Source organism: Malurus melanocephalus, unplaced genomic scaffold (genome assembly GCF_030028575.1).
Source record: "Malurus melanocephalus ecotype Western Australia unplaced genomic scaffold, MMel_1.1 scaffold_169, whole genome shotgun sequence".
NCBI classification, from domain to species: domain Eukaryota; kingdom Metazoa; phylum Chordata; class Aves; order Passeriformes; family Maluridae; genus Malurus; species Malurus melanocephalus.
Window position 1 is genome coordinate 841,206 of NW_026623401.1, and position 26,273 is coordinate 867,478.

The window sequence follows — 26,273 nt, forward strand, 5'->3', positions numbered from 1 at the left end:
CAGCGCTCTGCCCTCACAGCGCTCTGCCCTCACAGCGCTCTGCCCTCACAGCGCTCTGCCCTCACAGCGCTCTGCTCTGCCCTGCCCGAACCCTGCCCCAGCCCTGCCCGCGGGGCGGGGGCGGTATCGGCAATAATCCCTCCCTGTGAGGGTCAGGGGGCTGGCACAGGCTGCCCAGAGAAGCTGTGGCTGCCCCTGGATGCCTGGCACTGTCCTGCCTGGCAGGACGGGGCTTGGAGCACCCTGGGACAGTGGAAGGTGTCCCTGCCCATASCAGGGGGTGGAATGGGATGAGCTTTAAGGTCCCTTCCAACCCAACCTATTCTATGACGACTTAAACAGAGCACTGCCTTGCTTTGACATCAACTTGCTTCCACAAATCCATGAAGGATTGGTGTTTTTTTTTTAAAGTCTGCCCCTTAATTCCAAAGGCTATGCGAAGCGCAGTGTTGGAAGCAGYGGGAGCAGAGGGATCCCAGGGCGCAGCAGCAGCGCACAGGCAGCACAATGGTGTCCTGTGACAGCTCGGCTGGACCTGGGCAGCTGGCACAGCGCTGGTCACTCAGCCCCGGACACTGGGGCCTGGCAGAGCCAGGGCGGCCTCACAGGCCATCTCTCGGGCAGGACAACTGTGCCTTCTTGCTCCAGTGGGCTCTTCTGGAGCAGCAAAATTGCTTTGGGAGCAATGTATATCCTTGCTCCAGTGAGTAGAACATGTTCYTCTGCACCAGTTTTCTTTCCAAGGTGGAGAGTTTAAATATAAAATTCTATTGTTTAGTTGGAGATCTTGCCGGGGCTGAGGGGCAGCATAMGGGATATTGTGCACCACCAGTGGCCCTGTTTGGGTAACAAAGCTAATCTGGGCACACTWGTGCAGTTAACTACGACACAAATACTAATCATAAGATAAGATTCAGGAGATAAAAGGAGTTCCGTACATTTGACTTCCGTGAGCAGAGTGACATTGCAATCCTGCCTCTACTGCTGAGATCTGTAAAGAACTTTGCTAATGTTTGAGCTGCTTTATAAGATTAATTTCTCATTGTCTGAATCCAGCAGAAGTCAGCTGAAAGCTCTTTTAAGGCCTGTAGGAGTTACACATTGAGAAGGGCTTGCAGATTTGTTCTGATTTCTGACACAACTGAGAAATTCTTTCTGTTGCTGCTGTACATTTCTGTACCACACAGTGCTCCATCTGTCAACAAAACATCGAGCAGAAAATACTAGGCAGTTACTCATAAATGTGCTTAAGTGAYAAACGAAACCTCACACAGACACACGTGAGCCAAGGAGTGAGGCAGCACCAACTAACTCAGCACTAAGGAACTGGAAAATGAGTGAAAAACCAGTTTATTTGGCTGTTCCATTTTTTCCTGAGATTCCCTATCATATACAAGACATATGAATACACCACTTGAATCAATAACGTCTTTCCAGCTGTCAAAAGGTTTTACACTGCAATGAGTYGATTCAGACTCAAATGAAAAAGAAGTGCAGAGTAAATTCCATAACAAGATGTATACTGTAAATATTTTGTGTAAAGAACTGGACAGAATTCTGTATGTTTTAGGGTTTTTTTTCTGATTTGGAAAAGGAAAATGAGATTTTAACCAATGTAATAGTTAATGTTTTTATAGAAACCGAAATGAGGAACAAAGTTCCCCATATATAATGAAAAAATGCTACATAGTTCCTGTCGTCTTACCCAATTCTAAAGTAAAAAAAAAAAAAAAATTAAATTATTTTTTTCATATTTTTGCCATTAGATGCATATTCCCTGCATCCAATCCCAGCTATTAAGGGACAGCTCCCTCCTCTGGAGCACTTTATCTTTGCACTSAGAACATTGAACTGTGATATCACTSATTYCATTAATCTCTTTTAAAATYCCTTTGACCTGTAGCACAAAAAACAAAGRTATTTTGGACTGACTGTATCTAGAAATAAACTCTCGCGCATATGGATTGATGCTGCCGCAGAAACAATTTCTATGTTGTTGTCTGTAAAACAATTAGGTTTAACTTCAGGGCATTTGTAACTAAAAATTAAGTACATTTCCCCAGCCAAAGCAAAACACATGTTTTGGGAATTTGAATATTCTACATGGAAGGAAATGKATTTCGCTTTACAAACAGGTGTTTCTGGAGGTGAGTCACAGAGGAAAAGATGAAGAAAAAATAGAAGGCACTGTAATTTCAGTGAGAGGCTTCTGAGCAGGGAGACTTTCTGATTTATTGATTACACCACTGCTTGAAAAAATAGAAATAATTTGTCTCTGTAAATAGAAGTGGAACAAAGAAGCTTGTCTTCATTACTACTTTTTTCCCCTTATAGAAACTGAAATTTTGCTTAATTTCTTGCATGAAAAGAAAACCACAATTACTATATAGATCAATTGCATCTAAATTAAGCCAAGTTTTCAAACTCAATTGCCACACAGAGCTGCATATTTTACTGCCAAAACATAGGCACACAAAYTTCTATTTGTAAGATCTAATTCTTCTTAATCTGTTTAGGGGTTAGCAAAGGAAGTTAAGGAAATAATTAGTCTCACAAAGCAATGGAATTTAAGAAATCTGGTTCGAATTTGAATGAAATTGGCCTAGAGGATCAAAAATTATTCAAAGGGATCTGACAGGCAGAGTGACTCTCAGACCACAGCCTGCCTTGCACAYCTTGTTTCCCTCAAGAAACACGATTTAAAAGAGGACTGTGGATCACAACAGAATTTAAGTGCTTTGTGATATACTAAAAGCTTAGAAATTAATGTTTGAGGTGGCTGCATAATGTGAAATTTTAGATTATCAAGGTATAAATATAAATAAATATAAATAAATATAAATAAATATAAATAAATATAAATCACAAATGACTGAAATTTGCTTAATCCTTGAGATGTGACTTCCCACAACACAGATGCAATGGGAGCAGTTGTGCTGAGGGTTTATTGCAGGAACAGCTTTGCCAACATAATATTTGAAGGTTTTTTTGCCGAGCAAATGCTGCTCCCTTAGGAATAAACCCCTTCGAGCGTGGAAGCAGGCAATTATCCATTTGACAGATTTGCTTTGCTGTATATTACATGTAACAAAGCAGGAAATGAGACTGAAATATAAAATAAGGTGCTGATTTTCTGCAGTTTTTCTAATGAAATTACAGTAATCAAACAGAAACAAGCAGTAAGGTTTCCTTTTCACCTAAACTAGAAACCAGAAGTGTTTTCTAGAATAGAGGCAACCTGTGGGGGTTTTTTGTTTGTTTTTTTCCTGAGTTATTATTTTAGCAGCATGGGGCTGGTTATTCATTTCTTGAGGAAAAACCAATAATCAATGCCTGCCAGCTTTTGCTTTTTATTTAATTAGGAACATAGGACTGGAAAGAACCACCTAGGTCATCAAGTCCAGTTTCTAATTAAACACTCTTCAAAAATATTGATTAATCAAAGTTKCATAAATATGGTAGGTTTTAAAACACTGTATCCTCTGCAGAGATTGTAAGTGATCTTCTGGGGTTTTTTTGTTTGTAAGGATTTTTTAGTATAAAGAGTGACTATTATTTTTAATGCAAAGAGCTCATCATGTAGATATTTGACTTCCAGTAATTTTATGTGACACAATTACAATATTTCAGGCTAGAAATTAGCAGCACTTGATCTATGATTATTATTAAATCTCCATGTTAATTTTAATACTTCAGCTGCCTCAATCGATTGAAGAAATTGGCCATATCTAAAGAGTTAAGATAAATYGATTCAGTGCTAAAAAATCCATTAGTGTGTTCCCCCTATATTTAATGTATTCTTGACTATGAAAGATGCTGCYGCAATTGGGAATACACATTTTAAACATTAACTGTTAAAATAATTTTAACCAGAAAGTAACTGCAATTGATTTTGCCATACTAGAACGAAAACATGAAATTACCAGAAATRTTGTGTGTCAGATTTGAATTTATAGAGAAATAAGGGAAAACCAATTTCTTTTATAAATTAATATTTTACATTAATTTATRTAGTTTTATTTAAATGAAGGGACTGTAATTTAAGTCAGGTACACTTCTATGGACGGAGCTGTAAAAATATGAGAACAATTTACAGCTCCAGCTGCATTGGAGATGGAAGCCTGGATCCTCTCCTGTTGTTCCTGCAGCCCAGATCCTTACATGGCATTTTATGTGCACAGCTGCCAAACCTCGGAGGGCTCRGCATATTTATCCCAGCCTGGACAACTGCAAAATGTTCCGTTTGAAATTACCCGAAGGCTCTGTCTGGACAAGAGCTTGGGGTGGCTYCTGGACTCTGTCTTGGTCCAGGGTGAGAATGTGACCGGGCCGCAGGAACAGAGCGGCGATTCTGCCCCTGCGCGGGGCACTGCTGAGGGGCACCAGGGAGAACATGGAGGGGCTGGAGCATGTCCCACAGAAGGGAACGACGCTGGGGAAGGGTCTGGAGCCCCAGGAGCGGCTGAGGGAGTTGGGAAGGGGCTCAGCCTGGAGCAAAGGAGGCTCCGGGGGAGCTTCTGGCTTTGCACAGCTCCCTGACAGGAGGGGGCAGCCAGGGAGGATGGGGCTGTGCTCCCAGGGAACAGGGACAGGAGGAGGACATTGGCTAAAGCTGTGCCAGGAAAGGTTTGGCCAGACATCAGGAAGAATTTCTTTCCAGAAGGGCCAATTAGACATTGGGGGTGCCCAGGGAGTTTTGGTRTCCCATCCCTGGAGGTGTCCAAGGCAGGCCTGGTCGTGGCACTCAATGCTCTGGGCTGGTGACGAGGTGGGAGATTGGGCACAGGGTGGAYTCGATGGTCTTGGAGGTCTTCTCCAACCTCAGTGATTCTGTGATCCTGTGAAGTGAGAGGAACAACCTGGGATAGTGGCAGGTGTCCCTGGCCATGGCAGGAGGGTGGAATGAGACGGTCTGCAAAGACCCTTCGCACCCTGACCATTCTGGGTTCACAATGCCCAACCGCGGGACCGCCTCAGCGACCCCGCTCCGCCCACTGCATTTTGGCGCCAAMAGCCCTGAGCCGCCGTCCGGGAGCTCGCGAGACTCTGTGCTCTCGCGGGATTTGGGGCGCGCGGGGGTGGCCCCGCCCCTCAGCCCGCCCCGCGCTCCCTCACGGCCGGAGCCGCCGGGAAAGCGCTCCCCAAACCGAGCCCTTCCTGATACCGGCTCAGCCCAGCCCCGCTCTGCCCGAAGCCTCTGGGATTAGTCGCATTTCAGGAGCCTGAAAAGGGGAATCCTCCTCCAGACCGCGTTTCAAAGTGGGTGAGCTGTAAATTTGGGGAATTGCCACGCCACCCCCACGCAGCCTTTGGCTCAGAGGTGTAAGTGGCACACGGCTCCATGGATAAGCGGTGTGGTCAGAAATCCCCGTATTTTGGTTTATTCCTGCCACTTCCGAGTAACTTTGACGAGTTGAAGCATGACAAACCCGTATTTTATTCGCCTCAGTGAGGCTGGGTTGTGTTATCATCTGTATGGCATCTGCTGTTTAGTTTGTTTGATGATCTGGTTGGCAAATATTTTTCTGAAAAAGCTGTAAATACTGTATATAATTGTTGTTTATTTGCCTCTGTGGCAGCCTCGCTGCTTTCTTTACCCGCTTTTGGTGTTTTCTGCAGGAGGAGAAGAAAGGCTTTGTGGCAATGTTAGATCCTTTAGAGAACAACTTGTTTGATCTTCCCGATTATGAGAACACAGAAGATGAAACATTCCCACCTCTTCCACCTCCTGCCTCTCCTGGAAGAGCCGATGCTGAATGKGCTCAGGCTGATGGAGGTGAACACCCATGACCCCTAAAATCCCATTTAATGYTTTGCAATCGAAATTAGTGGTGTGAACTTCACTATGTTGAGTTCACTGCATAAAAACAGGCAGAAAACAAACTGTAAATTTAAATTGTTAATCATGCAACACCTTCCAGCTTGTGGGAAAAGTTTATTTTTGTAGATTTTATGGAAGTACGTGCACAAAGAAATCTTCATAAAATTCAAATTCTGACAAAATGTTGGTACAGATAATTACACAGCAGTGGTCTATAGTTACACTTTATGACTTGGCTTTTATWACAGAGAAGAGTGTTGGATGCACTCTCAATGCACTTAGCAGGAATAGAAGTAGAAACTTAAAATGTACCCAATGCTATTCTAGGTGATGAGAATTGCATTGAACACATAAATTATGCTGTTTTCTTCCCCCGATCCAGATGGAAACCAGCAATCCCACACAAAGGATACTGCTGTGACCACACAAAAAGCAGTTAAAAGACCAAGGCCCAGATTAGATGCCCAGAGGTAACTATACAGAATATTTCTTTGTGTGATGAGTTTAGTGTAGGGCYATGGGAGAATGATGAAGATACCTCTAAAACTGGTGTAAGTTCTTTATAATCAACAGAAAGAATCCAGGCTTTAGGCTGTTTTAGGGAATATGAGAGGTTTTTCTTTGGGTTTTTTTTTTTCTTTGTTAATTGAAAGAGGAAAGTGTGGGTTTCAAATAACTTCACCCATTTCTTGTTCACAGATTAATTTCTGAAAGAGGACTACCAGCCCTCAGACACATGTTTGACAATGTGAAGTTCAAGGGTAAAGGGCATGAGGTAAGACCTGGTGAGCTTTTGTTTTGTTTCCTGGRAGGTTAATCTAGATTTGACAGAGTGCTTCCCATCTGACACAGGGAGAATTGACAGTACTCTGGTTAGCCAGCTTTTCAGCAGTATTTTAACAAACCCTGATGGGGTTTGGAGCTGTAAATTCTAAAACAAACATGAGTGCTTTAAGAAAACCCATCTTTTGATCATAAAATTATTTTCCTCAACTCTGAAATTAGAATATCACATCTGTGACTCTTGTATTGTCCACAGGATAAGGTTTTGGAAAAAAAAAGTGACACGCCACTTGAGCAAAGAGAAAGAAGTATTTTCTCTACAAGCTTTCTTATTGTTTTGGATGTGCTTAAACATACAGAACTTATTTTCCTTTACACATCATCATAGAGTTGGTCATAAACAGGTGAGGGTCAGTCTCTTCTCCCAAGAGAAGCAATAGGGCAAGAGGAAACAGCCTCAGGTTGTGCCAGAGGAGGTTTAGGTTGGTTATTATGGGAAATTTCTTCACCAAGAGTGTTGTACAGCCTTGGGCAGCCTTTGCTGTGGAGTCATCATCCCTAGAGGGATTGAAAAGACAAACAGATATGATACTTGGAGGTATGTTTTAGTGGTGGACTTGGCAGTGCTGGGGGAATGGTTGAACTCGGTGATCTTAAAGGACTTTTCCAAACCCAAACAATTCCATGATTTTCTTGGCACACTTGCAAGGACACCTGTGCATCTCTGGTTTATGGAGAGCATCCATGGTATAAATTATCTCATTACCACTGGAGGCACAAAGAAYGGGCAATAGGGCTGAATAGTACCAAAATCTTTCCTAGATCAGCTTATTTGGATGTATCTGCATTGCCCCTATGGATTTATTTCAGCCTGGGTTCAGCCCTGCTTGTTTGAGGGCAGTGCTTCAGGACCTGGCAGGTGTTTTACAGGCAGATGCTTGCCTGAACTTGTATCATGGCTGTTCTCACAGCCTGAGATTACACTTACACTGGACTGTGGGAGGAGGAAGGAAAGGTTACCCACACATTCATACTGCTTACATTTTCCAGAGACTGTCAAGCTACAGAGGCTTCATGTTTTCAGGAGTTACTGTTCCCTTTCCCTCTACAGTCTCCTGGCTTTGTCAGTTTTAGTAGCTCAGTGTCATCTTTTCTGTTCTAGGCAGAGGACCTAAAGACATTGATGCAACACATGGAGCACTGGGCCCACAGATTGTTCCCAAAGCTGCAGTTTGAGGATTTTATTGACAGAGTGGAGTCTTTGGGAAACAAAAAGGAAGTTCAGGTATGAATTGTTTCTGTCAGTCTCTCTTCCTGCTGTTTGGAGTAGTGCAAGAGGTAGGTTTAGGGGATCAATTATGTAGCAAAAGGAGACTTAGGTTGTGCATATGGCTAAGAAGAATAATGTTATTTAAATTAATTTCTATTTAAAGCTCTTTTTGGTATTTAAGTTTATATTTAGATACAGCCTTTCTTTACTTGAATTTAAACTTCAGAGAATTTGCTTCAGCATTTTCATGACATCTTTAGCCACAATAAGTTGTTTAAGAATGCTGAAACTGGTTGGGTTTTTGGGTTTTGTTTGGTTTTTAATGTTTGAGCCTGCAAAAGAAGACTGATGAAAAATTCACCTGGCTGGGTGGTAGATGAAGGACTGGCAAGATGATCCACGGCATTAAAGGTGTCTGTCAAATGGACATGGAGCAAAAGGAGTATTTTCTTCAGAGTAATAAAGTGCAAAATGAAATTTTGTTTTTCTCATAATCCCAAAGTTGAACATAAAAACTTGCTGCAGATGAAATACCAGTTTTAATCTCCCATTTGCAGACCTGCCTAAAGAGAATTAGACTTGATCTTCCTATTTTACATGAAGACTTCAAAAATAATGAAGGTATGCTCTTTATGCTATTTGTTCAGCCTGTGCTTGCGAATGGTGTTTTGGGGGATGAGTTCATCGGGGTAAAAGCTGGCCTCACCTGTGGGGTGACCTGTGGGCAGCTGGTGACACGTGGCTGTCTTCACTGCTGGCTGCATTGGTGAGAAGTGCACTGCAGCCAGAAGCAGCCATGGACAGCAACATGAGTGGTTCCTGCCGACAGGGTCTGCAGAGTTATCAGATGTTCTGTGCGATGGTTCCATACATTGGGATGTGAATGTAGGGCTGAGCTGCTCCTGAACTGWGTGCACTGCTACAGCCTTCAAGGGTAAAACTGGAGTAGGTACCTCACAGGTGTGAAATAAAAACTCCAGCTGGGGTGTTGTATTAACCCAACCTTTTTGTCAGTTCACATTTCTAAAGTGGTGCAGAGGCCTTGGGCTCTCTCAAATGTGCTCTGCTGCTCTCTGGRTAGGTGAAGCTTGTCTAATTGAACGGCCTCCATGTTGCACATTTCTCTGCTGGCAGATGAGTAAATATCTCCGTAATAACACAGTGAATTCACAACTGAGGACTCGATGTGTATGCTCAAACCTCTGCTTCAGAGAATCCTGGAAGGTTTGGGTGGGAAATGACCTTAAAACCCATCCTGTTCCACCCTGTGCCGTGGTCAGGGACACCTTCCATCAGCCCTGTCCAAYCTGGCTTTGAAATGTTGGAATTCCTGCCACTTTCTAAAGGACAGTGTTTTATTGGTGGGATTGGGAGGAAAATTACCTGGCCTCTCCATAAGGATAGCCTGGATTTCCTGTCCCTTTTGACCCTTCAAGCATAACTGTGGTTGCTAACCCAGTACACAGCTTGCCTTTCTATGCTCGGGCATTGATTATTTTTGTATATGTGAGCTCTGAGCATTTGTTGTGTCATTTGAATATTGGGGATGGGGGCCTAAGCAGGAAATTGCCCATTAAAATATAATTATGGAATGATCTTTAGCTGTCCATACAAAATGTAGAACATTGGAATGCATTCAGAATGTTTTCTCAACTGATGTGCAGTGGATCTCTGTGGGTTTAAAATGTTGATTTCTGCYTCTCTTCCCCCTGCCCACCCCTTGTTTTAACCAGAAGGAGAAGGGGAAAGCAATGGACTGGATCCAGCTGCTCAAGATGCACATTCCTACTCTGGAAATGCAGAACTGAATTCCCTGCCTGGTACAAGTCTGACCGAGGAGCAGAAAGAGCGGATGAAGAAGAACCGKCAGCTGGCCCTGGAGCGGAGGCAGGCGCGGCTGCAGGGCCTCAGCCAGTCCCAGCCCCAGGGTAAAGATCCCAATCTCAGTGCTCCCCAAAAACAGTGAGGGCAGTGGCCTGAATTGCTGGGGCATGCACTGGTGGCTTTTCTGGGAAGTGCTGAAATGTACAACTGACATTTGAACRGTTTTCCTGTAGTTCAGCTCCCTGGTTGTTGTGCCAAGCTGTGGCAACTTGGTCTTTGGTGAAATGGAACTCAGCTCCTTGGTTATCTCTGAGCTGCCTTTGCCCCAGACCGGCATCCTGGTGATGGAAACATCACCTCAGCACAGCAGCAGTGTTTGCTCATGCTTTTTCTTTTTTTTTTTTCCTCAACAGAGCTCCCCAGTAGTTACTCAGAAGAGMAGTTTAACAGCCCAGTTGCTCAGGATCCCACTGACCTTACTGAAGACACTCAGGTTCCTGCAGCCAAGGATGCTCTCACAGAAGATGGAGATGAGGAATTGGAACCTACAAGGGAAGAGCAGTAACTTYCCCACACTGTGAATGCCTTTCTTGACCAAAGACCCTCCTGCTTTAAGAACTGTCATTGTACTGAGATATTGCTGGCTCTTGGCACTCCAGAAGCTTCAGGGAAGTCTTTCCCATGGCATCACTGAAGGACAGAACTCTTCCCCAGAAACTGCAGAGGAGAAGCCCTGTACACCAGGGAACAGAATAAAGTTCTTCACCTGCACTTGAGCCATCTTTTCCACCTCCCACAACATTTTTTAGGAAATGTTATTGAGTTTTTGGACCTACTTTGAATGTAGTTTATAATTTATGTCAAACTGAATTAATTGGGATGTTGACTGGTTAAGTTTCTATTAAAGTTGCATTGTTTGGGTTTTTTTAACAGGTCTTTTTGGGTCTGAACAGGGGTACTGGATTTTTTTAAACTACTTATCCATTACTTACATACTTTTCTTATAAAATGGAAACTATTAAATTTCAGAAGTCAAACCTGAAATTCTTGTATGAGGCCTTCCAAACTTCCCCATCCTTTGAGTCAGACATCTCTTCCCAGACAAGTACCTTCCTTCAGGRAACAAGACCTTCCTTCACCTGATCCTCCTCTATGCTTGAGGCTCTGCTTTATCCTCTCCTTAGAGTCTTGTTTTTCCTTACACAACAGCTTTTCCCTTTTGTAGAATGAAGAGGAATTGCCGCCTCCACTAGTAAAGAGTACTAGATTGCTAGACACTGAATTAAGCCACTATCCTCAGGGCAACAGATTATTTTATGAAGGAWTTTGCTTTTTATATTGTAGGGAAGAAGGAAGTATTTAGGTTTTAAGAACTTAATTTATGGATAACATAAAGTAACTTTTTGAATTATATTCAAAAGAATTGACTGCATGGTGTCTTTAGTCTGAAATATGAGCTTTATCAGGTATAAAATATTTTCATAATTCATCCATACTCATAATCAGATAAAAATAATTCTTATTTAAAATAGACATTCAGGTTCTTATTAAAAGGATTCTTGAATATTTAAATAAAATGCTTTTTAAAAAATCCCCAACCACTTGTGCACAGTGAACAGGAGCAGGAAGCCCCAGGCAGCTGTTGGTAGATCCCAGCTCAAGTCCTGATGTCCTCTGTCACATCCAGCAGCGCCAGCTCCYGGATCTCCTCCAGCAGCTGGTACAGGCTGGGCCCCTTGGTCTGGCAGAACTCCCGCGATTCCTCATCCATCACTTCCACCCTGGCTCTCTCTTGGGCACGCTGGGCTTCCTCTGCAGACTGACTCACTTCTTTCACCAAATCAGATTTCACCACATGGAAATTCTTCTGGGTGGCCTCGGTGTCTGCAGTGTGGTGTGGTGCATTCCTGATTATTTCCAGTTTGATGGTGTCGGCATGGCAGCGGGAAGTCTGCACAAGGATTCTCACCTGGAAAGCAATATTTTTWTTAAATTTCTGGTGGTGCCATTTCCTTTCCACACCCTCAGATGAGATACTCACTGTGATGTGATCAAAAAGGCTCAGTGTCACCGAGTCTCCAGTAGTTGTAGTGGAGGTGATTTTATGCTGAGAACGATGGAGGGATCCAGCCTTCCATTGGCAGCCCCCAGCCCCTTGGCAGGAGATGACCAAACCTTCTTTATTTTTCATGTAGGCTGCACCTTTGATTCCATATCTACAAAAGARCAGAGAGAAGCTGTTCTAACCATTTTCAGCCTTTTCAGATCTCTTAGTTTTGCAACCCACAGGCTGGCTGGGATCATAGAAAAGCAACAGGAASGAGCAGGCACAGCAACCTGATAATCCTGTGCCAGGGATGCTGGATAGGTGTTGTCAAAGAAACCCAGATGTGAAAACAGCATGAAATGACTGAAGTGTTTTGAGAGCACTGAAGCAAAAGTGAAATAGTGATCCATTATCTTAGTGCTGGGTGGAGCCTGGAATGGCTCAATGATGGCAGAAGAGCAGCTTTACAGGTTTTTCCAGACAGACAGTGYGGAGATGGTTTTCCATTAAAAAGCAAGCTACTGGAAGAGCAGCAGCGTGTTTGCCCTGGTCTCTGTAAGGCAGCCTTTCCTGGCTGGGGAGGTTCTMGCTCTTGAACCCTGTGCAATGCTGACATAACAGATCTCCACTGAGCTGGTTTATAGCCAGGCTGTGCCCTCCCAGCATTCCAGTAACCCCCAGGTATTTCCTAGCCTGTTCCCAGCCATGGGACTCACCGGGGCACAAAGACGAGTACGCCGTTGGTGCGGATGGAGTAGATGACCCCGTCAGCCACRCAGCGCTCGTCGCTCTCGGCACTCCTGTCTCGGAAGTACATGCACTGGAAGAGCTCTGTGGACTGTTTCTGAGCACACTGGGCTGCCTGTGAGCACCCCACACACACACACAGAGACAAAAGAATTACACTGAAAGGAAATCAATCCTACATGAAATACAAATATGAAGACACTTCTACTACCACTCTCAGAAGAAAACTGATATCTAAAAAACCTCAGTGCACTACWAATAAAAATGAAGTAATGCTCGTAGTGCCCAGAAGTCAGTCAGGACTAGTATCCCATTCCCTAGGGCACCACAGAGACTCCCACAAGGACCTCCTTACCCGGTTCCTGTTATTAATGTGTCTGCACAATTCCTCCAGRTCCTTGTTACTGATGATGTTATCCTTGACATCCCCTGGGGGTCCCTTGAGAGTCGCTGCCATCAAGAGCCTGTGCACAACAACATCAGCGTATCTCCTGATGGGAGAAGTGAAGTGAGTGTACTTCTCCAGGGCCAGCCCTGCCAAGAGACAGGRAGAGAGACGAGTGATCAGAGTCATCATCTGCCTCACCCAACAGTTCAGAAATCACAGGAAAGGCAGAAAAATGACCCGGTACCATAATGGTGGAACTGCTCCTCGGGACAAGAGCCAGTTGAGAAGTACAAGGCGTTGGACATGGCGTGGGTGGCCATGGARCGCAGCAGTTTGTTCACAATGGGATCTGAGGGGTCGTTTGCTCTGTCCAGAGACTCAGCCAAAGCCTTGTTAGACCTGGCAAAAAAAGGGTTAATGCTGAAGAAAATGACACTGCTCATAATGACTTACAGTTACCAGCATACAAAACCATATAGTAATTAATTTAATAAAAATTCTCAAGCAGAATGATATTTCAATGCAGTTTAGTAACAGTTCTGCTCTAGGAAACAATTTAGAAAAAAAACAGTTTTCATCCAGTTGTCTCCTGCAACCTGGAGATCCAGGGACTGGAGCAGAATCTCTTCCTATGCAGTACCAAAGAGTGAGCTGGTCCAAAACTTATCTGTCCAAATGGGACAAGATGGGTTGCAAAACTTATCCCCCAAATGGGACAAAATGACAAGTCACAGAGGCTCTGTTGATGCCCTTCACTCTGTGATGTCCAGACTTGATTCCCCTAATGATGAAGGTCATGGCCTGATCCTATTAGCTTGACCAGGTAATTCTGAATTATTTTGAATCATTGAAAATTACTTCCTTGCACAGAATTCACCTGATCGAAACCAGTACTCTCTTACACAGGAAATACAGTGCAAATAAGGCCAGTGCAGAGCTTAAGCACTGCACTGAACAAATGCTTTGTTTGGATATGTCTAAAATTATTCAGCCACTGCCATTTGCAGTACAGCCAGCAGAATGGAGGCAGCTTCCCCTGGTCAGAACATCATCAGATAAAATTCTTTTTAAGAACTCTATGCAGTGTCTGTTTACATTGATACTCAGAGCTGGAAAGGTTTGTAATGATAACATGACCAAAGAGTTAATTGGTTAAGTTTAATCTAAAAAAACTTAAGTAATAAAAGCTACCGTGTGTCTATTGAGAAGCCTTTGGCGCTGGCACATTCCCGAAGTTCAGTGAAGAATTCCTGTCGGGGTGGAGGGTGCTGCCGCAGCAGAGCTTGGTGGGGGAAATGCTCRGAAATCCTTTTCGCCACCCAGTGGTTGGCCAGGATCATGCATTCTGCCACGGTCTCGTGCACTTCCAGCGGCTGCTTRGGGATGAGATCGTGGATATTCCGTTTGTCATCCAGCTGCACTCGGATCTCGATCCCTTCCAGCTCCAGCGCGCCGCACCTGTCCCGCTTAGCTCGGACGTGTCGTGCTATGTCGGTGAGCTTGGAAATGGCCCAAACCAGCTCAGCCAGCTTCTTCTGCCTTGTTCCTTCATCCAGGGTTTTCAGTTCCAGGATATCCCCCACCACGCTCGTGTCTCCATCCAGCAGTCCCTGTGCTGTCTCATACTCCAGCTTGTAGGCAGAGCGGATGAGGGTTTTGGTGTATTGAACCCTCAGCGTCTCRTACGATTCCTTCTCCAGCTCCCACAAGACACTCACAGCATATCTGAAAGACAACACCACAGATCTGAAATAGTTCAGGTTTGACTTAAWCTCCCATTTGAAGCACATTCAACTCTTAGAAATTTATAGATTTAATTCTGGTTGTGGATGCATCATTATTTTCATGAAACCAGTGCTCAGCATCACTGCTAATTAATGCACTTGCCTTTCAGTCTCATGCATCACAACTTAAATGRGGGCCAGCTACACAGCAGCATTTTCAATTCATCTGCTGAAGCAGAGTACCCCTAAGACATAAGATCTCCTCTATTTTAAAGCACAGCGACACTGCAGCATTATTTTTATACATTTTYATTTTACTAGTCAGATGCATCCACAATTAACATCTCTGTACCCTGAATATCCTCAAACTAGCCAGCCACCTGAGCCTGTAAACTGATATAAACTGATGTATAAAATTCACCCTGCTTGCGGTAAAACTCAAAGGTAATTTTTAATATACACKATGCTTCCAGTTGAGGATTTAGTAATTTTGCAAAATGACTTGTAAAAATCTGCCTGCTCAGAACTATTGGAAACCCTTACCTGTCCACTCCACTGAGCAGAGAGCACACGTCAGCACTGAGGACAGAGGGCAGCATGTCATAACGCCGATCYGCTAAATAATACGTTGTAGCCCTGAGGAATAAAACACAGTAACTGTTCTYCCCACCAGGACTCCTGGGTGTGCACCTCCCAGCAGGCTGGGGTACAAACACTGCTTCACAGCGTTATTTTMAAAGGTTATTCCGACAGAACACTCACAGCTGCAATACTGAAGTCAAATTATTTAAACAGCTATTTGTACAGTACAATCCTAATATTGCCTTCCTTGGTATTTCAGCTGTTATTGAGGGCAGAACCAGGGCTGGACAAAATATGCTGAATGAAGAAGAGGTGATTTCACGGCTACATTCAACATCTCTGCTGCCTACACAGTTTATACTTCTTTGCTTCTACAAAGAATACAGTTCACGAAGTGATTCACAGTTTAAGTTCAAAATAATGACAATAAAAGAAAAAAGAGAATGGAATATTTGCACATTAAAAGACAAGACTGAATATTAAAACATAAGCCTGACAAATACCTCTGGAATTAAATTCATGAAAGACTTAATTCCATTTTGTAGGTGTTCATCCCCCTTGGAATGCAAACAAGTGGTTTTTAAAAATACTTTAAGTCAAAGATGTTAAATCAGACTATAAAGCAAAGAGAAGTGAGAAGGGAAAAATAAACTTATGCTATAACTTTCAGGGAAATGTGTCCTAATAAATGCAGAACATCATTAGTTATATAATAGTTTTAATAAGCTTTAGTAAGTCTTTAACAAGACACGAAAGGTAAGAGAATGTTTCTTCCCTTCCAAAGTTTCCTTAAGGTAGCATCACAAACTTCTGAGCTCCATAAATTTTCTGATTTTTCAGAAAATAACTTACCTCGCTCTGGCCTCAACATCAGTGTATGAATTTGCTGCTACAAAATGGGTCACATCTGCAATGTGCACACCCAGCTCGAGATTCCCGTTGGGCAGAGTCCTGACAGAGAGAGCATCATCCACATCCTCGCAGCCCTTGGGGTCAATGCTGAATATCAAGTGGGAATCTCTCAAGTCAAGGCGTTTTTTTTCCTCCTCTGGATTCACTTTCCAAGGATTCTTTGGAGAACTCACAGGCATTTCACTCATCTGTATAGAAATACTGTTGATGAGCATAAATTTATAAATTTTCCACAAAAATATGSCAATAAATTAGATTAAATTAGTTTTTAAAATTCTTCTTTTGCTCCATTTTTCAAGTCCATTATATTTACTTCATGGAAAGTATGGAAAAAATTGAAAAGAATTTCATGGGTATTAGTAACAAATGTTATTACTGCGGTGATATTGCAGGTCTCGCAAACATAACTACTACACGTTGTTTTTTAACAGTCTTTTTCTTTCAATTAATTACAGGTATAATCAAAATAGTTATCTAAGAATAGTTATCTCCCAGTTGAAAACAAAAGTATTTAAGGCAATGATTTCAGCAGGACAAGGCTTTTAGGATCAGTAGCATAACCACATACTAAAGACAGTAAAATCTTAAAAGTCTAACTCAAATTTGAATTAAGCGTTTGTAATCTTCYCCTCATAGCAAATGGATTATCTTAAAATCACTCTTGACTTGAAAATCCATAGTGTCAATAGAACCGCTGATCCAAAAGATTCCAGACAAATAAACTAAAATAATAATAGATTTTCAGCTTTCAAAAACCCATTGGCAATGAAGATATTCAGCTGTAAAAGGGTCCCTCTCTTTGAGAAATGGGTCACTCCCTGGAAATGAACAGACTGGATCTGATCACAAAGACAAACCTGGATTTCYGAGAAGGGGGAAGCACAAATGCTGTTCTCCACCAGAATAGCTGCAATTTCCCCCTCGAGATCTCCAATTCTTCCCAGAACCCTCACGAAGTGTCCATTTGGATAAAGGGAAGTCGACTCCCAGGAATCRATGCGCACGACAACTCTGTACTCCTGCAGTGAGACAGCTCTGTTAGACCAGCACCGTGCTCCTGAAAACTACAATTTATACCCCTAATATGACTTTTCATTTATCAGAAAATCTCAAAGAAAGTGGTATCTAGGTGCTCAGGGTACCCAGATGGTGGGCCAAGTTCAGAACTCAAAGCAGCTTCATTACCTGAAGCTGAAGTGGTTTTGACAGGAATTGAAAACAATCCTTCAAGGCAGAAATTGAACCACCGTCACAGACTTCACTTTAATAGTTTAACCATATTTTTGTCAAGGAAAAYAATATTAATTCCACACAACTTTGTAGAAACACATAATAGAGGAACACTTCAGTTAAATTACCTGTAATGCCTCAGCCTGCTGAGTACTGATCCGGATTTTGGGAATTCGGTAATCCCARGGTGTTACAAGGACTTTCTGAGCATTTCTGCCCTGGGACTGGCTCTCTTCTTTAGAGGGRAAAGTGACCACATAATCCCTCCAGTTCTTTTGGATGATTCCAACTACTTTACCTTTAAATAAGGAASACTGTGCATTAAAGAGTTAAACTGGACCAAGAAAGCAAATATGTGGGAGGTACAGGAGACTCATTGCTTTGTAATATGAACTGACGTGTCCCCAAATCTCTGCCACAATTGCCAACAACATATGGTGTGCAGACAATACAAGTGTGTCATAAACTATTGCTGGCACAGACAGATTTTAATCAGCTTTTATTTATGTGGAGACTAACTCATTGTATAGATTTCTATTGACACAGGACATAAATTATTCAGAGACTCCCACTGCTGCTGAAATGTGGCCAATTCTAATAAAAAATACAGAGAATTTTTAACAGCAAAGAGCTAAACAAAATATAATTTCCTTACAAGAAGAGAATGAGCCTTGTAAAATGTTTAGCTCAGACTTCAACAAACTTTTAAGGTACAGCTACAGAGTAATAACTTCAAACAAGACTCTAAGTTCCCATGGTACCCAGGCATGTCATGCTTTTCCTTTTCATATGGAACAATTTTTCTTTTCATACCGAACATTATTTATCAGCAGGGAATTGGAAGGATGCTTCTCCTTACCTGTGGGCATAGGGTCACCTGTGGTGTCTGCAGGTGCTTTGTCCTCAGTCTCATTTTCACAGAGGGCAACAGTCCTTCCCTTCCATTCATGCACAGGGAGCAACTCAACCACCACCACGTCCCCGTGGATTGCACGATTCCGAGCCTTGGCCCCATAAATGAGGATGTCACTTTGAAGTTCTGTATTTAAAATAAAAAGAAATAGAATTATAATCTGCTAAAAATATTCAAATCCCTCCGCTCTTGGCAGCAGTCTGCTGAAATAACAGAAAATTACTTTTGCAATATGATTTCTTCCAAAAAGGACTGCTGGCAAGTAATTAATATTGCAAAGAAATGAAAACCTTTTCCTCTTTTTTTTTTGAGATATTAAGTAATTCTGTAAGTGTAYTTTTGGATAAAAAGCAGCATAGGCTGGGATGTGGCAAAAGCTTTAAAAACACACAGCATAGTTAAAATGTGAAAGCCACTGCCACAGGATTGTGGACAGGGCTCAGCATAAAGCAAGCTTTTAAAAAATAATTAGTATATTGAGCACTGGTTTGACTGCAGGGTCTGTCACAGGCACATTTGAAAGCAGCTATTACTGAGCTGGGCCAGGGTGTCTGTGCAAGGGTAATGGACTGTTCCTGCAAAGGTTTTTATTAGGAAATCATGTCAGGGAGACARTACTGGATCAGTTTGGATCAGCCTAACCCAAAAGGCAACTTTCCAATTATGTTCACAAAGAGCAGCTTCCTAAWCCTGCCAACATCTATGCAGACTCTTATTGCAGTCAAATGAGTGGTCACCTGAGGTTAGAGCAAGGCACAGGGACAACAATCTGCATCAGCATTTCACTTCAGAGAGKTGCAGGAAGTCCCTAAGCAGAAGAGTCCAAAATATAACCAAAGGTGCTGAGAAAGAGGAAGTTCTCCTCATGAGTTCCACCCTCTAGAAAGAGTCTTCAGCCTCTTTTCTGGCCCATGAAAATCCCACAAGCACTGCAGTCCCAGCCTTCATCTCGTTTGATAACTGAAAACTGGTTTCTCACCTGTGTCTTTGCTGCCAATACCCTGAATGCGAACAAAAGCTTCCAGCTGTGCCCGGTGCTTATTGACATTAAGGGTACCCTGAAAGAGACCAACAAAACAATCAACAGAATGAAACARTCACACCTAAAATATCCTTTAAAGGGTAACATTTTGGGGACTACAATTAGTTTTATATGAATCAGTTTTTATTGATCCATAGGTTATTTTGAATATAACTATTCTCTCTATAGGGGGGAGTGTAGGATGTAGAACTTGAAGTATTCACTTCTGGTAAAGAATGGTAAATTCTTTTAAATGCTGAATTTATTTGTAAGATGGTAAAYGACATTTTATTCCAACCACAGGCAGTGTAAGATTACTTTTGCTGCCTGCCTTAGCACAGAATCTGGCATTATTTCAACATGAAAGAAAAACCTCAGTTTTTTCTGTTCATATTTTATTCCTGCCTCACTGCCAAAATTGCCAAGAAAGGAACAAATTACTGCCTTTAACTCTTTAAATTATTTTTAAAAGAAGGACACTTGTCTACCAACAATCCATATCAAGAGCCTGAACAGCCATAAACCTGCAAAATAATTTCATTGACTGAGAGGTCTCTGTGCAAATGAAGTTAGAGCTGCTGCCTTTGTGCAGCATTATTTATATTTATGAACAAGGTCTCACTGCTTCAAATTACACAATCTCTCARTTCACAGGTACATCACATATCAACCTGAAGAAAAATCCATAGCAAATTTCAAATCTTCAATAGCCAATTCATATTTTAACTTCTCCAAGACAAAATAAAATCCACGTGTTCACAAAACAAACTAGGGGAAAYATTTTGAGAATCCTAATCCCTTCCATCCTCTTACTCCTGTTTTTTTGTATTCTTTCCTTCTTCCCACCACTGCAATATTTCTTTCTCTCATCACTCTAATTCAGGAAAAAGGGACCAAGCACAAGACTGCATTGTTCTCTATATAAAAAATACCTGCAGGTATCTTCCAGATTTGATCCCAGCCTCCAATATTTCCACAGGTAAGTGCTCAGGATATTCTTTTCCATGGTTCTCTTGGCTTTCACTCTCCCGCTCACGCCGAGCTTGGACTATGGAGTCAAAGAGTTCATGGGCAGCCTTTAGGTCAGGCCAGAAGTTATCCAGGTAATTCTGTGTGCACAAACAGAAACAAATGGGAAAGTATTTAGAGATCTCTGCTCTTTTAATAAAGACTTTCTAAAGTCCATAATGGACAAGAGCTGTCTCACACTAGACTCAAACAGCACTTCCAAAACGTGATGATTGTGCTGCTCCAAACTCCACAGATCTGTCCCAGGTTCCCCCTAATCCACTGCTAAATTCAACAAAGATAAATCAGTTTGGTCCTGTTTTTACTCAAYATCCTTTCACAGTTCAACATCCCATCCCCACATCCCACTGAATGCCAGTGGCATCAGAGATAAACACCAAAAAGAAGAATGAATTATCTTCTCAGGCATCACTGTACCCTCAGCAATCCAGGCAAAGTACCTGGCAGAACACTGYTGATAGACATTTAGGCTACAGCTATTTATGGGCTGCTTGCACTACAGATTCAGACAGGTGGCTGAGGGAACTGATCATTGCTCATCAATGCCAGATTCTTTAAAAACAAAGAAAACAAGGAAAAGGGCCCTTAAGAAAGATGACCTCTGTCTTCAGAACTGCTGTTTATCTCTTCATTCTCTGCTTGGCTCACTACCAGTGGTTTTTCTGACGTTCCCAWAAGTGACATATTTGCTTGCTTTGATAAATGGAGACATGAGTTACCATCACAGTTTTCTTGAATGTAAACCCTGAAATGATTTGCAATACACTTTAATGTACTTGCTTCATCATTTTGATGCAGCATAAAGGAAACCTTTTATTTTTCTGGCATGTTACCTTGAAGGAAATCACAAACACTCCTTCTGTTTCATTTCCGTACTGCCTGATAGCATCTTCATCTTCTGTTACCATAACAACTGGCATCTGACCCAGGCAGTGATTGTAATACCAGGCTGCTGCATTGTAAATATTCCTAGAAAAGCAAAGTGTGAAATAAGATTCCTTGCATAGCTCATTTGCTACTTGTAAGAGTCTGCTGGCTTTGTATAAACAAGATTTTGATTTACCACTCAGACTTTTGAGAGATACACACCAAGCTACAGAAACATTTTTCTGCAAAAATGTTTATGTGCCACTCTTAAGCACCAAGAGAAGAGAGGAGAATAGAAWGTTTCCTCCCCAATACATCTGTTTGTGCCCTGGCTGCAGCACAACAAATGCTCCTGAGTGAAAGAAAGTAAAAAGCAAGCTGGGGGTGCCAAGACTACAATGCTACAGTGTAACTAAACTGATTTGGCCTTTTTTTTTTTTAGCATTGTTGAACTCAATTCAGTTCGTTTTGTCAGTTTCCCTAAGAAAATTGATACTAAGAAAAAAAACCTGATACTCTAAGAAAATGTTGATACTTTTATAACCATTAATGTGGATTTTCAGCSACTGTGAACTGTTGCAGAGCAAGAGCATGAACTGAGTCTCAGCGCATGGTCATCTTCCTACACACAAAGTCATGGTTCTGTGCAGCATGGCACAGCAGAAGTTCAAACAAACCTGGTCTGCCACTTCTCCATGGATTCCCCCTTCTCTCTTGGCAGGTAGCAGTGCTGGTGGAACTCATTAGCAAACACAGCACAGTCGTGACGGGGATCCTTTAATAGATTKCGTAACTTGTTGTACTGTCTGGAATGAAAAAAGATAAATATATTCTTGAGCTTTCTTTTGATAATGCTATTTTAACTCAATGTGAAAATACRGCTAGGAAAATTACTGTCATGCATACAGAAATACATTCATTAAATTACACCACTGATGATAAAGCCTAAACCATCACCTAGAAGCAAGCTTTTCTAAGTTCCATTGTGAATGCCTCTGTTTTTAAACATATTTGTTTTCCAGTGAGTCCCACAGAACATCCTTAGTGTTCAGGAACTTACTCTGTTTGTCACTTTTGGGACAAGGGCTGTTTCTTCAAAAGCATTTGTGCTTTAGAACTATAGGAAGGCCTTGAGAGCAAATTTTACTCTGAAATGCTAAGGCAATGCCCARGTTAATGTCTGGTGAGGTAAAACCATATAATAATATAAATTGCTCCCYGAAGACAAGTGCTCAGTCATGAATACAGCAAGCCAAAACCTGTCCATAACCCAGCTGTGACACAAGACAGATCATTACTGCAAAGTCTCATTAATTTCTGTCACCAGCCATCTGATTASTTAATAATGCTACAGATTTCATATTGCTATCACCAGAAAACTATACCAGGCATTGATTTCTGTGGATCACTAAGGATCCCAGTCCTTCCCCTTCGGTAAAACTACATTAAGACACCTGAAGAAAATGATACATTTTACAAATTAGTATTTTTACTTTCATCTATATAAAAAATAAGTTCTTATGGGATAAATACCTGCGTCCTTTCTGATGTTGCACAGCCTGACAAGCTGTTTGCATGAAAATAATTCCTTTCAGCTCCGGAAATTCCAGAATCTCCAGGTATTCCTGAACAACCTTGCAGTCGGGGACAACATAGTGTGTGACATCATCTGATAACAATTTGCCATCTAAAAGATAATTCAGAGTTTAAAAGTTTGAACTTTCAGTAGCAATACTGGTTTCTTGAAAATACTTCCCAATAAGAAAACTAAAGTTGCATCTCCTCAAATGTGTAAATTTCTTTTTCCGATGAACAAATTATGGCTACTATGGTACAATTCTGTGGTACRGTCCATAAATCTGTGACAAAACCCTTTTGCATCCACTGATGCCAAAATTTAATGCAAGTTCTATCCAAATGAGTGAAAAAGACCCACTTTCATTATGAAAAGGCTATAACTCAAAAGACTGAAGGTTACAGTTCTTTTTTCTCTGCTTCCATAKGAATAAAAGGGACTATATATCTGGCCTAGAAATCTTTTCATGGAATTTCCAAAGGCTGTAGAATTATGAGCAGTTCTTTTACTCTGCTCCCACAGCTCACTCTGTTCAAACACATCATTTACAGCACGCTCTCTACATAAAAGAGMACAAGTAAGGGTACATGTAGAGAAAGCCATTGCTACTGCAAAAAGAAAATGTTTTTAAATCTAAATTATTAACCCTCAGTGTTAATTTTCTTTATAGAGACTCTGATGAATATGCTATCAAAATACCACAGTCAACACATCACAGATGACATTTTAAAATGTACCTCAAAATTAAYTGTCTTTGGTATTTCAAAGAWTACCCAAAAGCTTTCAGATGGGAYCTTCACWRTATTTTCTCTTAATACCCAWTTATTMTTTATTAYAAACACTGAACTGCTGAACTCACCWYAGTGCARGMAAATTATAGAGAATWAAAGTAKGCAGCTATTGACAARTCAGGTTATTTTTGTGTATTTCTTRGAAGCTGACACAGGACAATCTCTGAGCTGTGATTACGAAAAGTGTGAATCCAGCCAGCACAACTGTGCATGCAGGAACTTGGCCTCATCTCACACTGAAGGCTTATAATGGATGATGGCAGAACGCRTACAAGAAAGCCAATATTTATTAATAATTCAGAAGACCATTAAAACGAAATGTCACTGGAAGATTTATGAGATTTGCCCCTATGAAGCTATCCTTACCTAACCCATATATCCACAACAGAATCACTTCTAGGCAGACACAGCTCACCCKTACAAGCACCTGCAGATGGGATTTTTGCAGGCAGTCTCTCATAGGGCAGGAAAYAGATTTGCTCAGCACACTGTAGAGTCGGGGATGAAAACAAATATTCCCCTCACCTCTGGGTTACCTTGAATAATTAYACAGGGACATATTCTGACAGTCACCCACAGCACAATCTGCATTTAAGTACAAAAGCGGGGAAGTTAGGCACAGCAGGAGAGGTTACTTTTTCTGATGTGTGCCCTTGACGTATCCTCAAGGAATTTATAGTCAAATGCAACATTTTGGGGAGCAGTAACTATCATTAGTCCTGACCTCCTAGACAGCAGTAATACACTATAAWAATATAATCTAGGGACCTTCTGCCCTCGATTGCAACCGAAATCAAAAGTGAAAACATCTATACAAATCACAGTTCCGAGGGAAAAAAAAAAGAGTTACAATTCTCAACCTTTTCTTTTAGGCAAGGAAGTCGATTTAAACAGGTTGGATATTATTTGTTATTTGCCAGTCAGTTTCCTGCATCAAATAAATTGTGCTATTGAACAACAACAACAACCCCAACCCAAATAGCAACCAAAGCTCGGGTGATGATCTATGATGCACATAACAGCACCACAGCATGTAAAAACAACAAATGCAGACATCAGAGCCTGGCAGCCTTCCCRTGTCTGAAATGCCCTGATATAACACAGGCAATTACATTTAATTACTGAACAGAAATAGCTGCTGATGCAGAATTACAATAGCTTCAAGATAATGGCTTGGCCCCATTGTAATACTTAACAGGTATGTATGGAATTTAATTCATGCTATAAACCATCACCCTGCAGAAATTAATGCGTTTTAGAGGCTCTTTTAGAACAAGAGAAGTGTAAAAATTGAACAGTACTTTAGCCCTTTATCACTGCCAGTAAACTGTTCACAGTTAAATCCTCTAACAATCAACTCCTCGATTCCTTCCGCTCTTAACGCCTCGTTGATTTCTAAAGGGTCTAAAGGATAACTATCGCTATAGACGTGATTTGTTCAGCACTGTCCGAACAGCCCAGGSAGGGGATCATCCCCCATCTTCAGGGAACAACCCCGCTCAGGGATGAGCCCTGTTCATGGATCACCCGTGTTCAGGGATCACTCCCAGCTCAGGGCTCACCCCTCCTCAGGGATCACCCCCRCTCAGGGATCGGCACCCAGCTCTAGCCCCCCGACCCGCGGCCCCGAGGGACGCTGCCCACCGCCCCAGCGCAGTTCGCGGGCGCTCCCGGCTCTGTCAGCGCGCACCCCCGATTCCCCCCGGCCCCCTCACGGCGGAGCCCCTCACCGCGGGCGCAGGCGGCGCGGCACTGGGCGCTGCGGCACAGGGCGCTGCGGCACGGCACGTCGGGGCGCAGGTAATGCTCCCGCACCACCCGCACGGCGCGGCCATGCTGCCCCCGCAGCTGCAGCACCTTCTCCGTGCGGAGCATCGGGGCGGCGGGACCGCCCGGCAATGGCGGGGACCGGCGGGGACCAGCGGCCCCGAGGCCGCGACTGCCGGGGCGCCTGCGCGGGGCGGGGCGCGAGGTCACCGCGCGGGGAACGGCCCCAACCGAGGGGCGGGAAGAGAGCGGCGGGGCGGGCTGAGGGAGCCGGGAGGGAACGAGCTGAGGGAGCCGGCAGGGAACGAGCTGAGGGAACAAACTGAGGGAACGAACTCGGGGAACAAACTGAGGGAACGAACTCAGGGAACGCGGGCGGGCTGAGGGAGCCGGCAGGGAACGAGCTGAGGAACGCGTGCGATCTGAGGGAGCCGGGAGGGAACGAACTGAGGGAACACGGGCGGGCTGAGGGAGCCGGCAGGGACGAGCTGAGGGAACAAACTGAGGGAACGAACTCAGGGAACGAACTGAGGGAACACAGGCGGGCTGAGGGAGCCGGCAGGGAACGAGCTGAGGGAGCCGGGCGGGAACGAACTCAGGGAACAAACCGAGGGAACGAATTCAGGGAACCCGGGCGGGCTGAGGGAGCCGGCAGGGAACGAACTGAGGGAACACGGGCGGGCTGAGGGAGCCGGGCGGCATTGAGCTGAGGGAACATGGGCGGGCTGAGGGAGCCGGGCGGGATTGAGCTGAGGGAAACGGGCTGAAAAGAGTTGAGGGAACCGGGGTGGGCTGAGGGACCCTCGGCAGCTCTGAGGGATCGGTGCCAGCTGAGGGCTGAGGAGGAGCGGGACCAGTGCAGGCGCTGAGCSCCGAGGGAGCCCAGGCTTGTTTGGCTGGACGAGAACTGAGGGTGGATTCCCTTAAAGTGAGGGATGCAGTTGTGTGAACCTCCATGGTCTTTCAAGGTACCTTCCAGGA

General features: G+C 43.1%; 2 protein-coding genes and 1 non-coding gene across 5 annotated transcripts; 2 read left to right on the forward strand and 1 right to left on the reverse strand.

The window, feature by feature from the left end:
• The first annotated feature begins 5,093 nt into the window (after positions 1-5,093).
• Positions 5,094-11,089, forward strand: TIPIN (TIMELESS interacting protein). Of its 2 annotated transcripts, none has more exons than XM_057372305.1 (8): positions 5,094-5,263; positions 5,620-5,775; positions 6,197-6,291; positions 6,521-6,596; positions 7,767-7,889; positions 8,432-8,495; positions 9,608-9,802; positions 10,112-11,089. In XM_057372305.1, exons 2-8 carry the CDS (start codon positions 5,644-5,646, stop codon positions 10,261-10,263), a joined length of 837 nt encoding a protein of 278 aa, XP_057228288.1. In that variant the 5' UTR covers positions 5,094-5,263; positions 5,620-5,643; the 3' UTR covers positions 10,264-11,089. The 2 variants fall into 2 exon arrangements, with proteins under 2 accessions (XP_057228288.1, XP_057228287.1); XM_057372304.1 differs by having other exon boundaries at positions 5,094-5,259.
• On the forward strand, positions 8,613-8,748 carry LOC130577165 (small Cajal body-specific RNA 14). Its single transcript, XR_008965741.1, has one exon. It is a non-coding gene; the product is annotated as a small Cajal body-specific RNA 14 (non-coding RNA).
• A 98-nt stretch (positions 11,090-11,187) lies between the features above and the next one.
• Positions 11,188-25,463, reverse strand: DIS3L (DIS3 like exosome 3'-5' exoribonuclease). 2 transcript variants are annotated; one of them, XM_057372302.1, is made up of 17 exons: positions 25,256-25,463; positions 22,692-22,845; positions 21,836-21,964; positions 21,125-21,260; positions 20,195-20,371; positions 19,221-19,299; positions 18,188-18,367; positions 17,457-17,626; positions 16,956-17,117; positions 16,039-16,286; positions 15,148-15,240; positions 14,072-14,605; positions 13,125-13,279; positions 12,848-13,026; positions 12,462-12,607; positions 11,740-11,914; positions 11,188-11,667 (listed from the first exon to the last, which is right to left on the reverse strand). In XM_057372302.1, exons 1-17 carry the CDS (start codon positions 25,398-25,400, stop codon positions 11,356-11,358), a joined length of 3,174 nt encoding a protein of 1,057 aa, XP_057228285.1. In that variant the 5' UTR covers positions 25,401-25,463; the 3' UTR covers positions 11,188-11,355. The 2 variants fall into 2 exon arrangements, with proteins under 2 accessions (XP_057228285.1, XP_057228286.1); XM_057372303.1 differs by lacking the exons at positions 17,457-17,626; positions 19,221-19,299; positions 20,195-20,371; ... (2 more) ...; positions 22,692-22,845; positions 25,256-25,463 and having other exon boundaries at positions 18,188-18,241.
• Between the last annotated feature and the right edge of the window lie 810 nt (positions 25,464-26,273).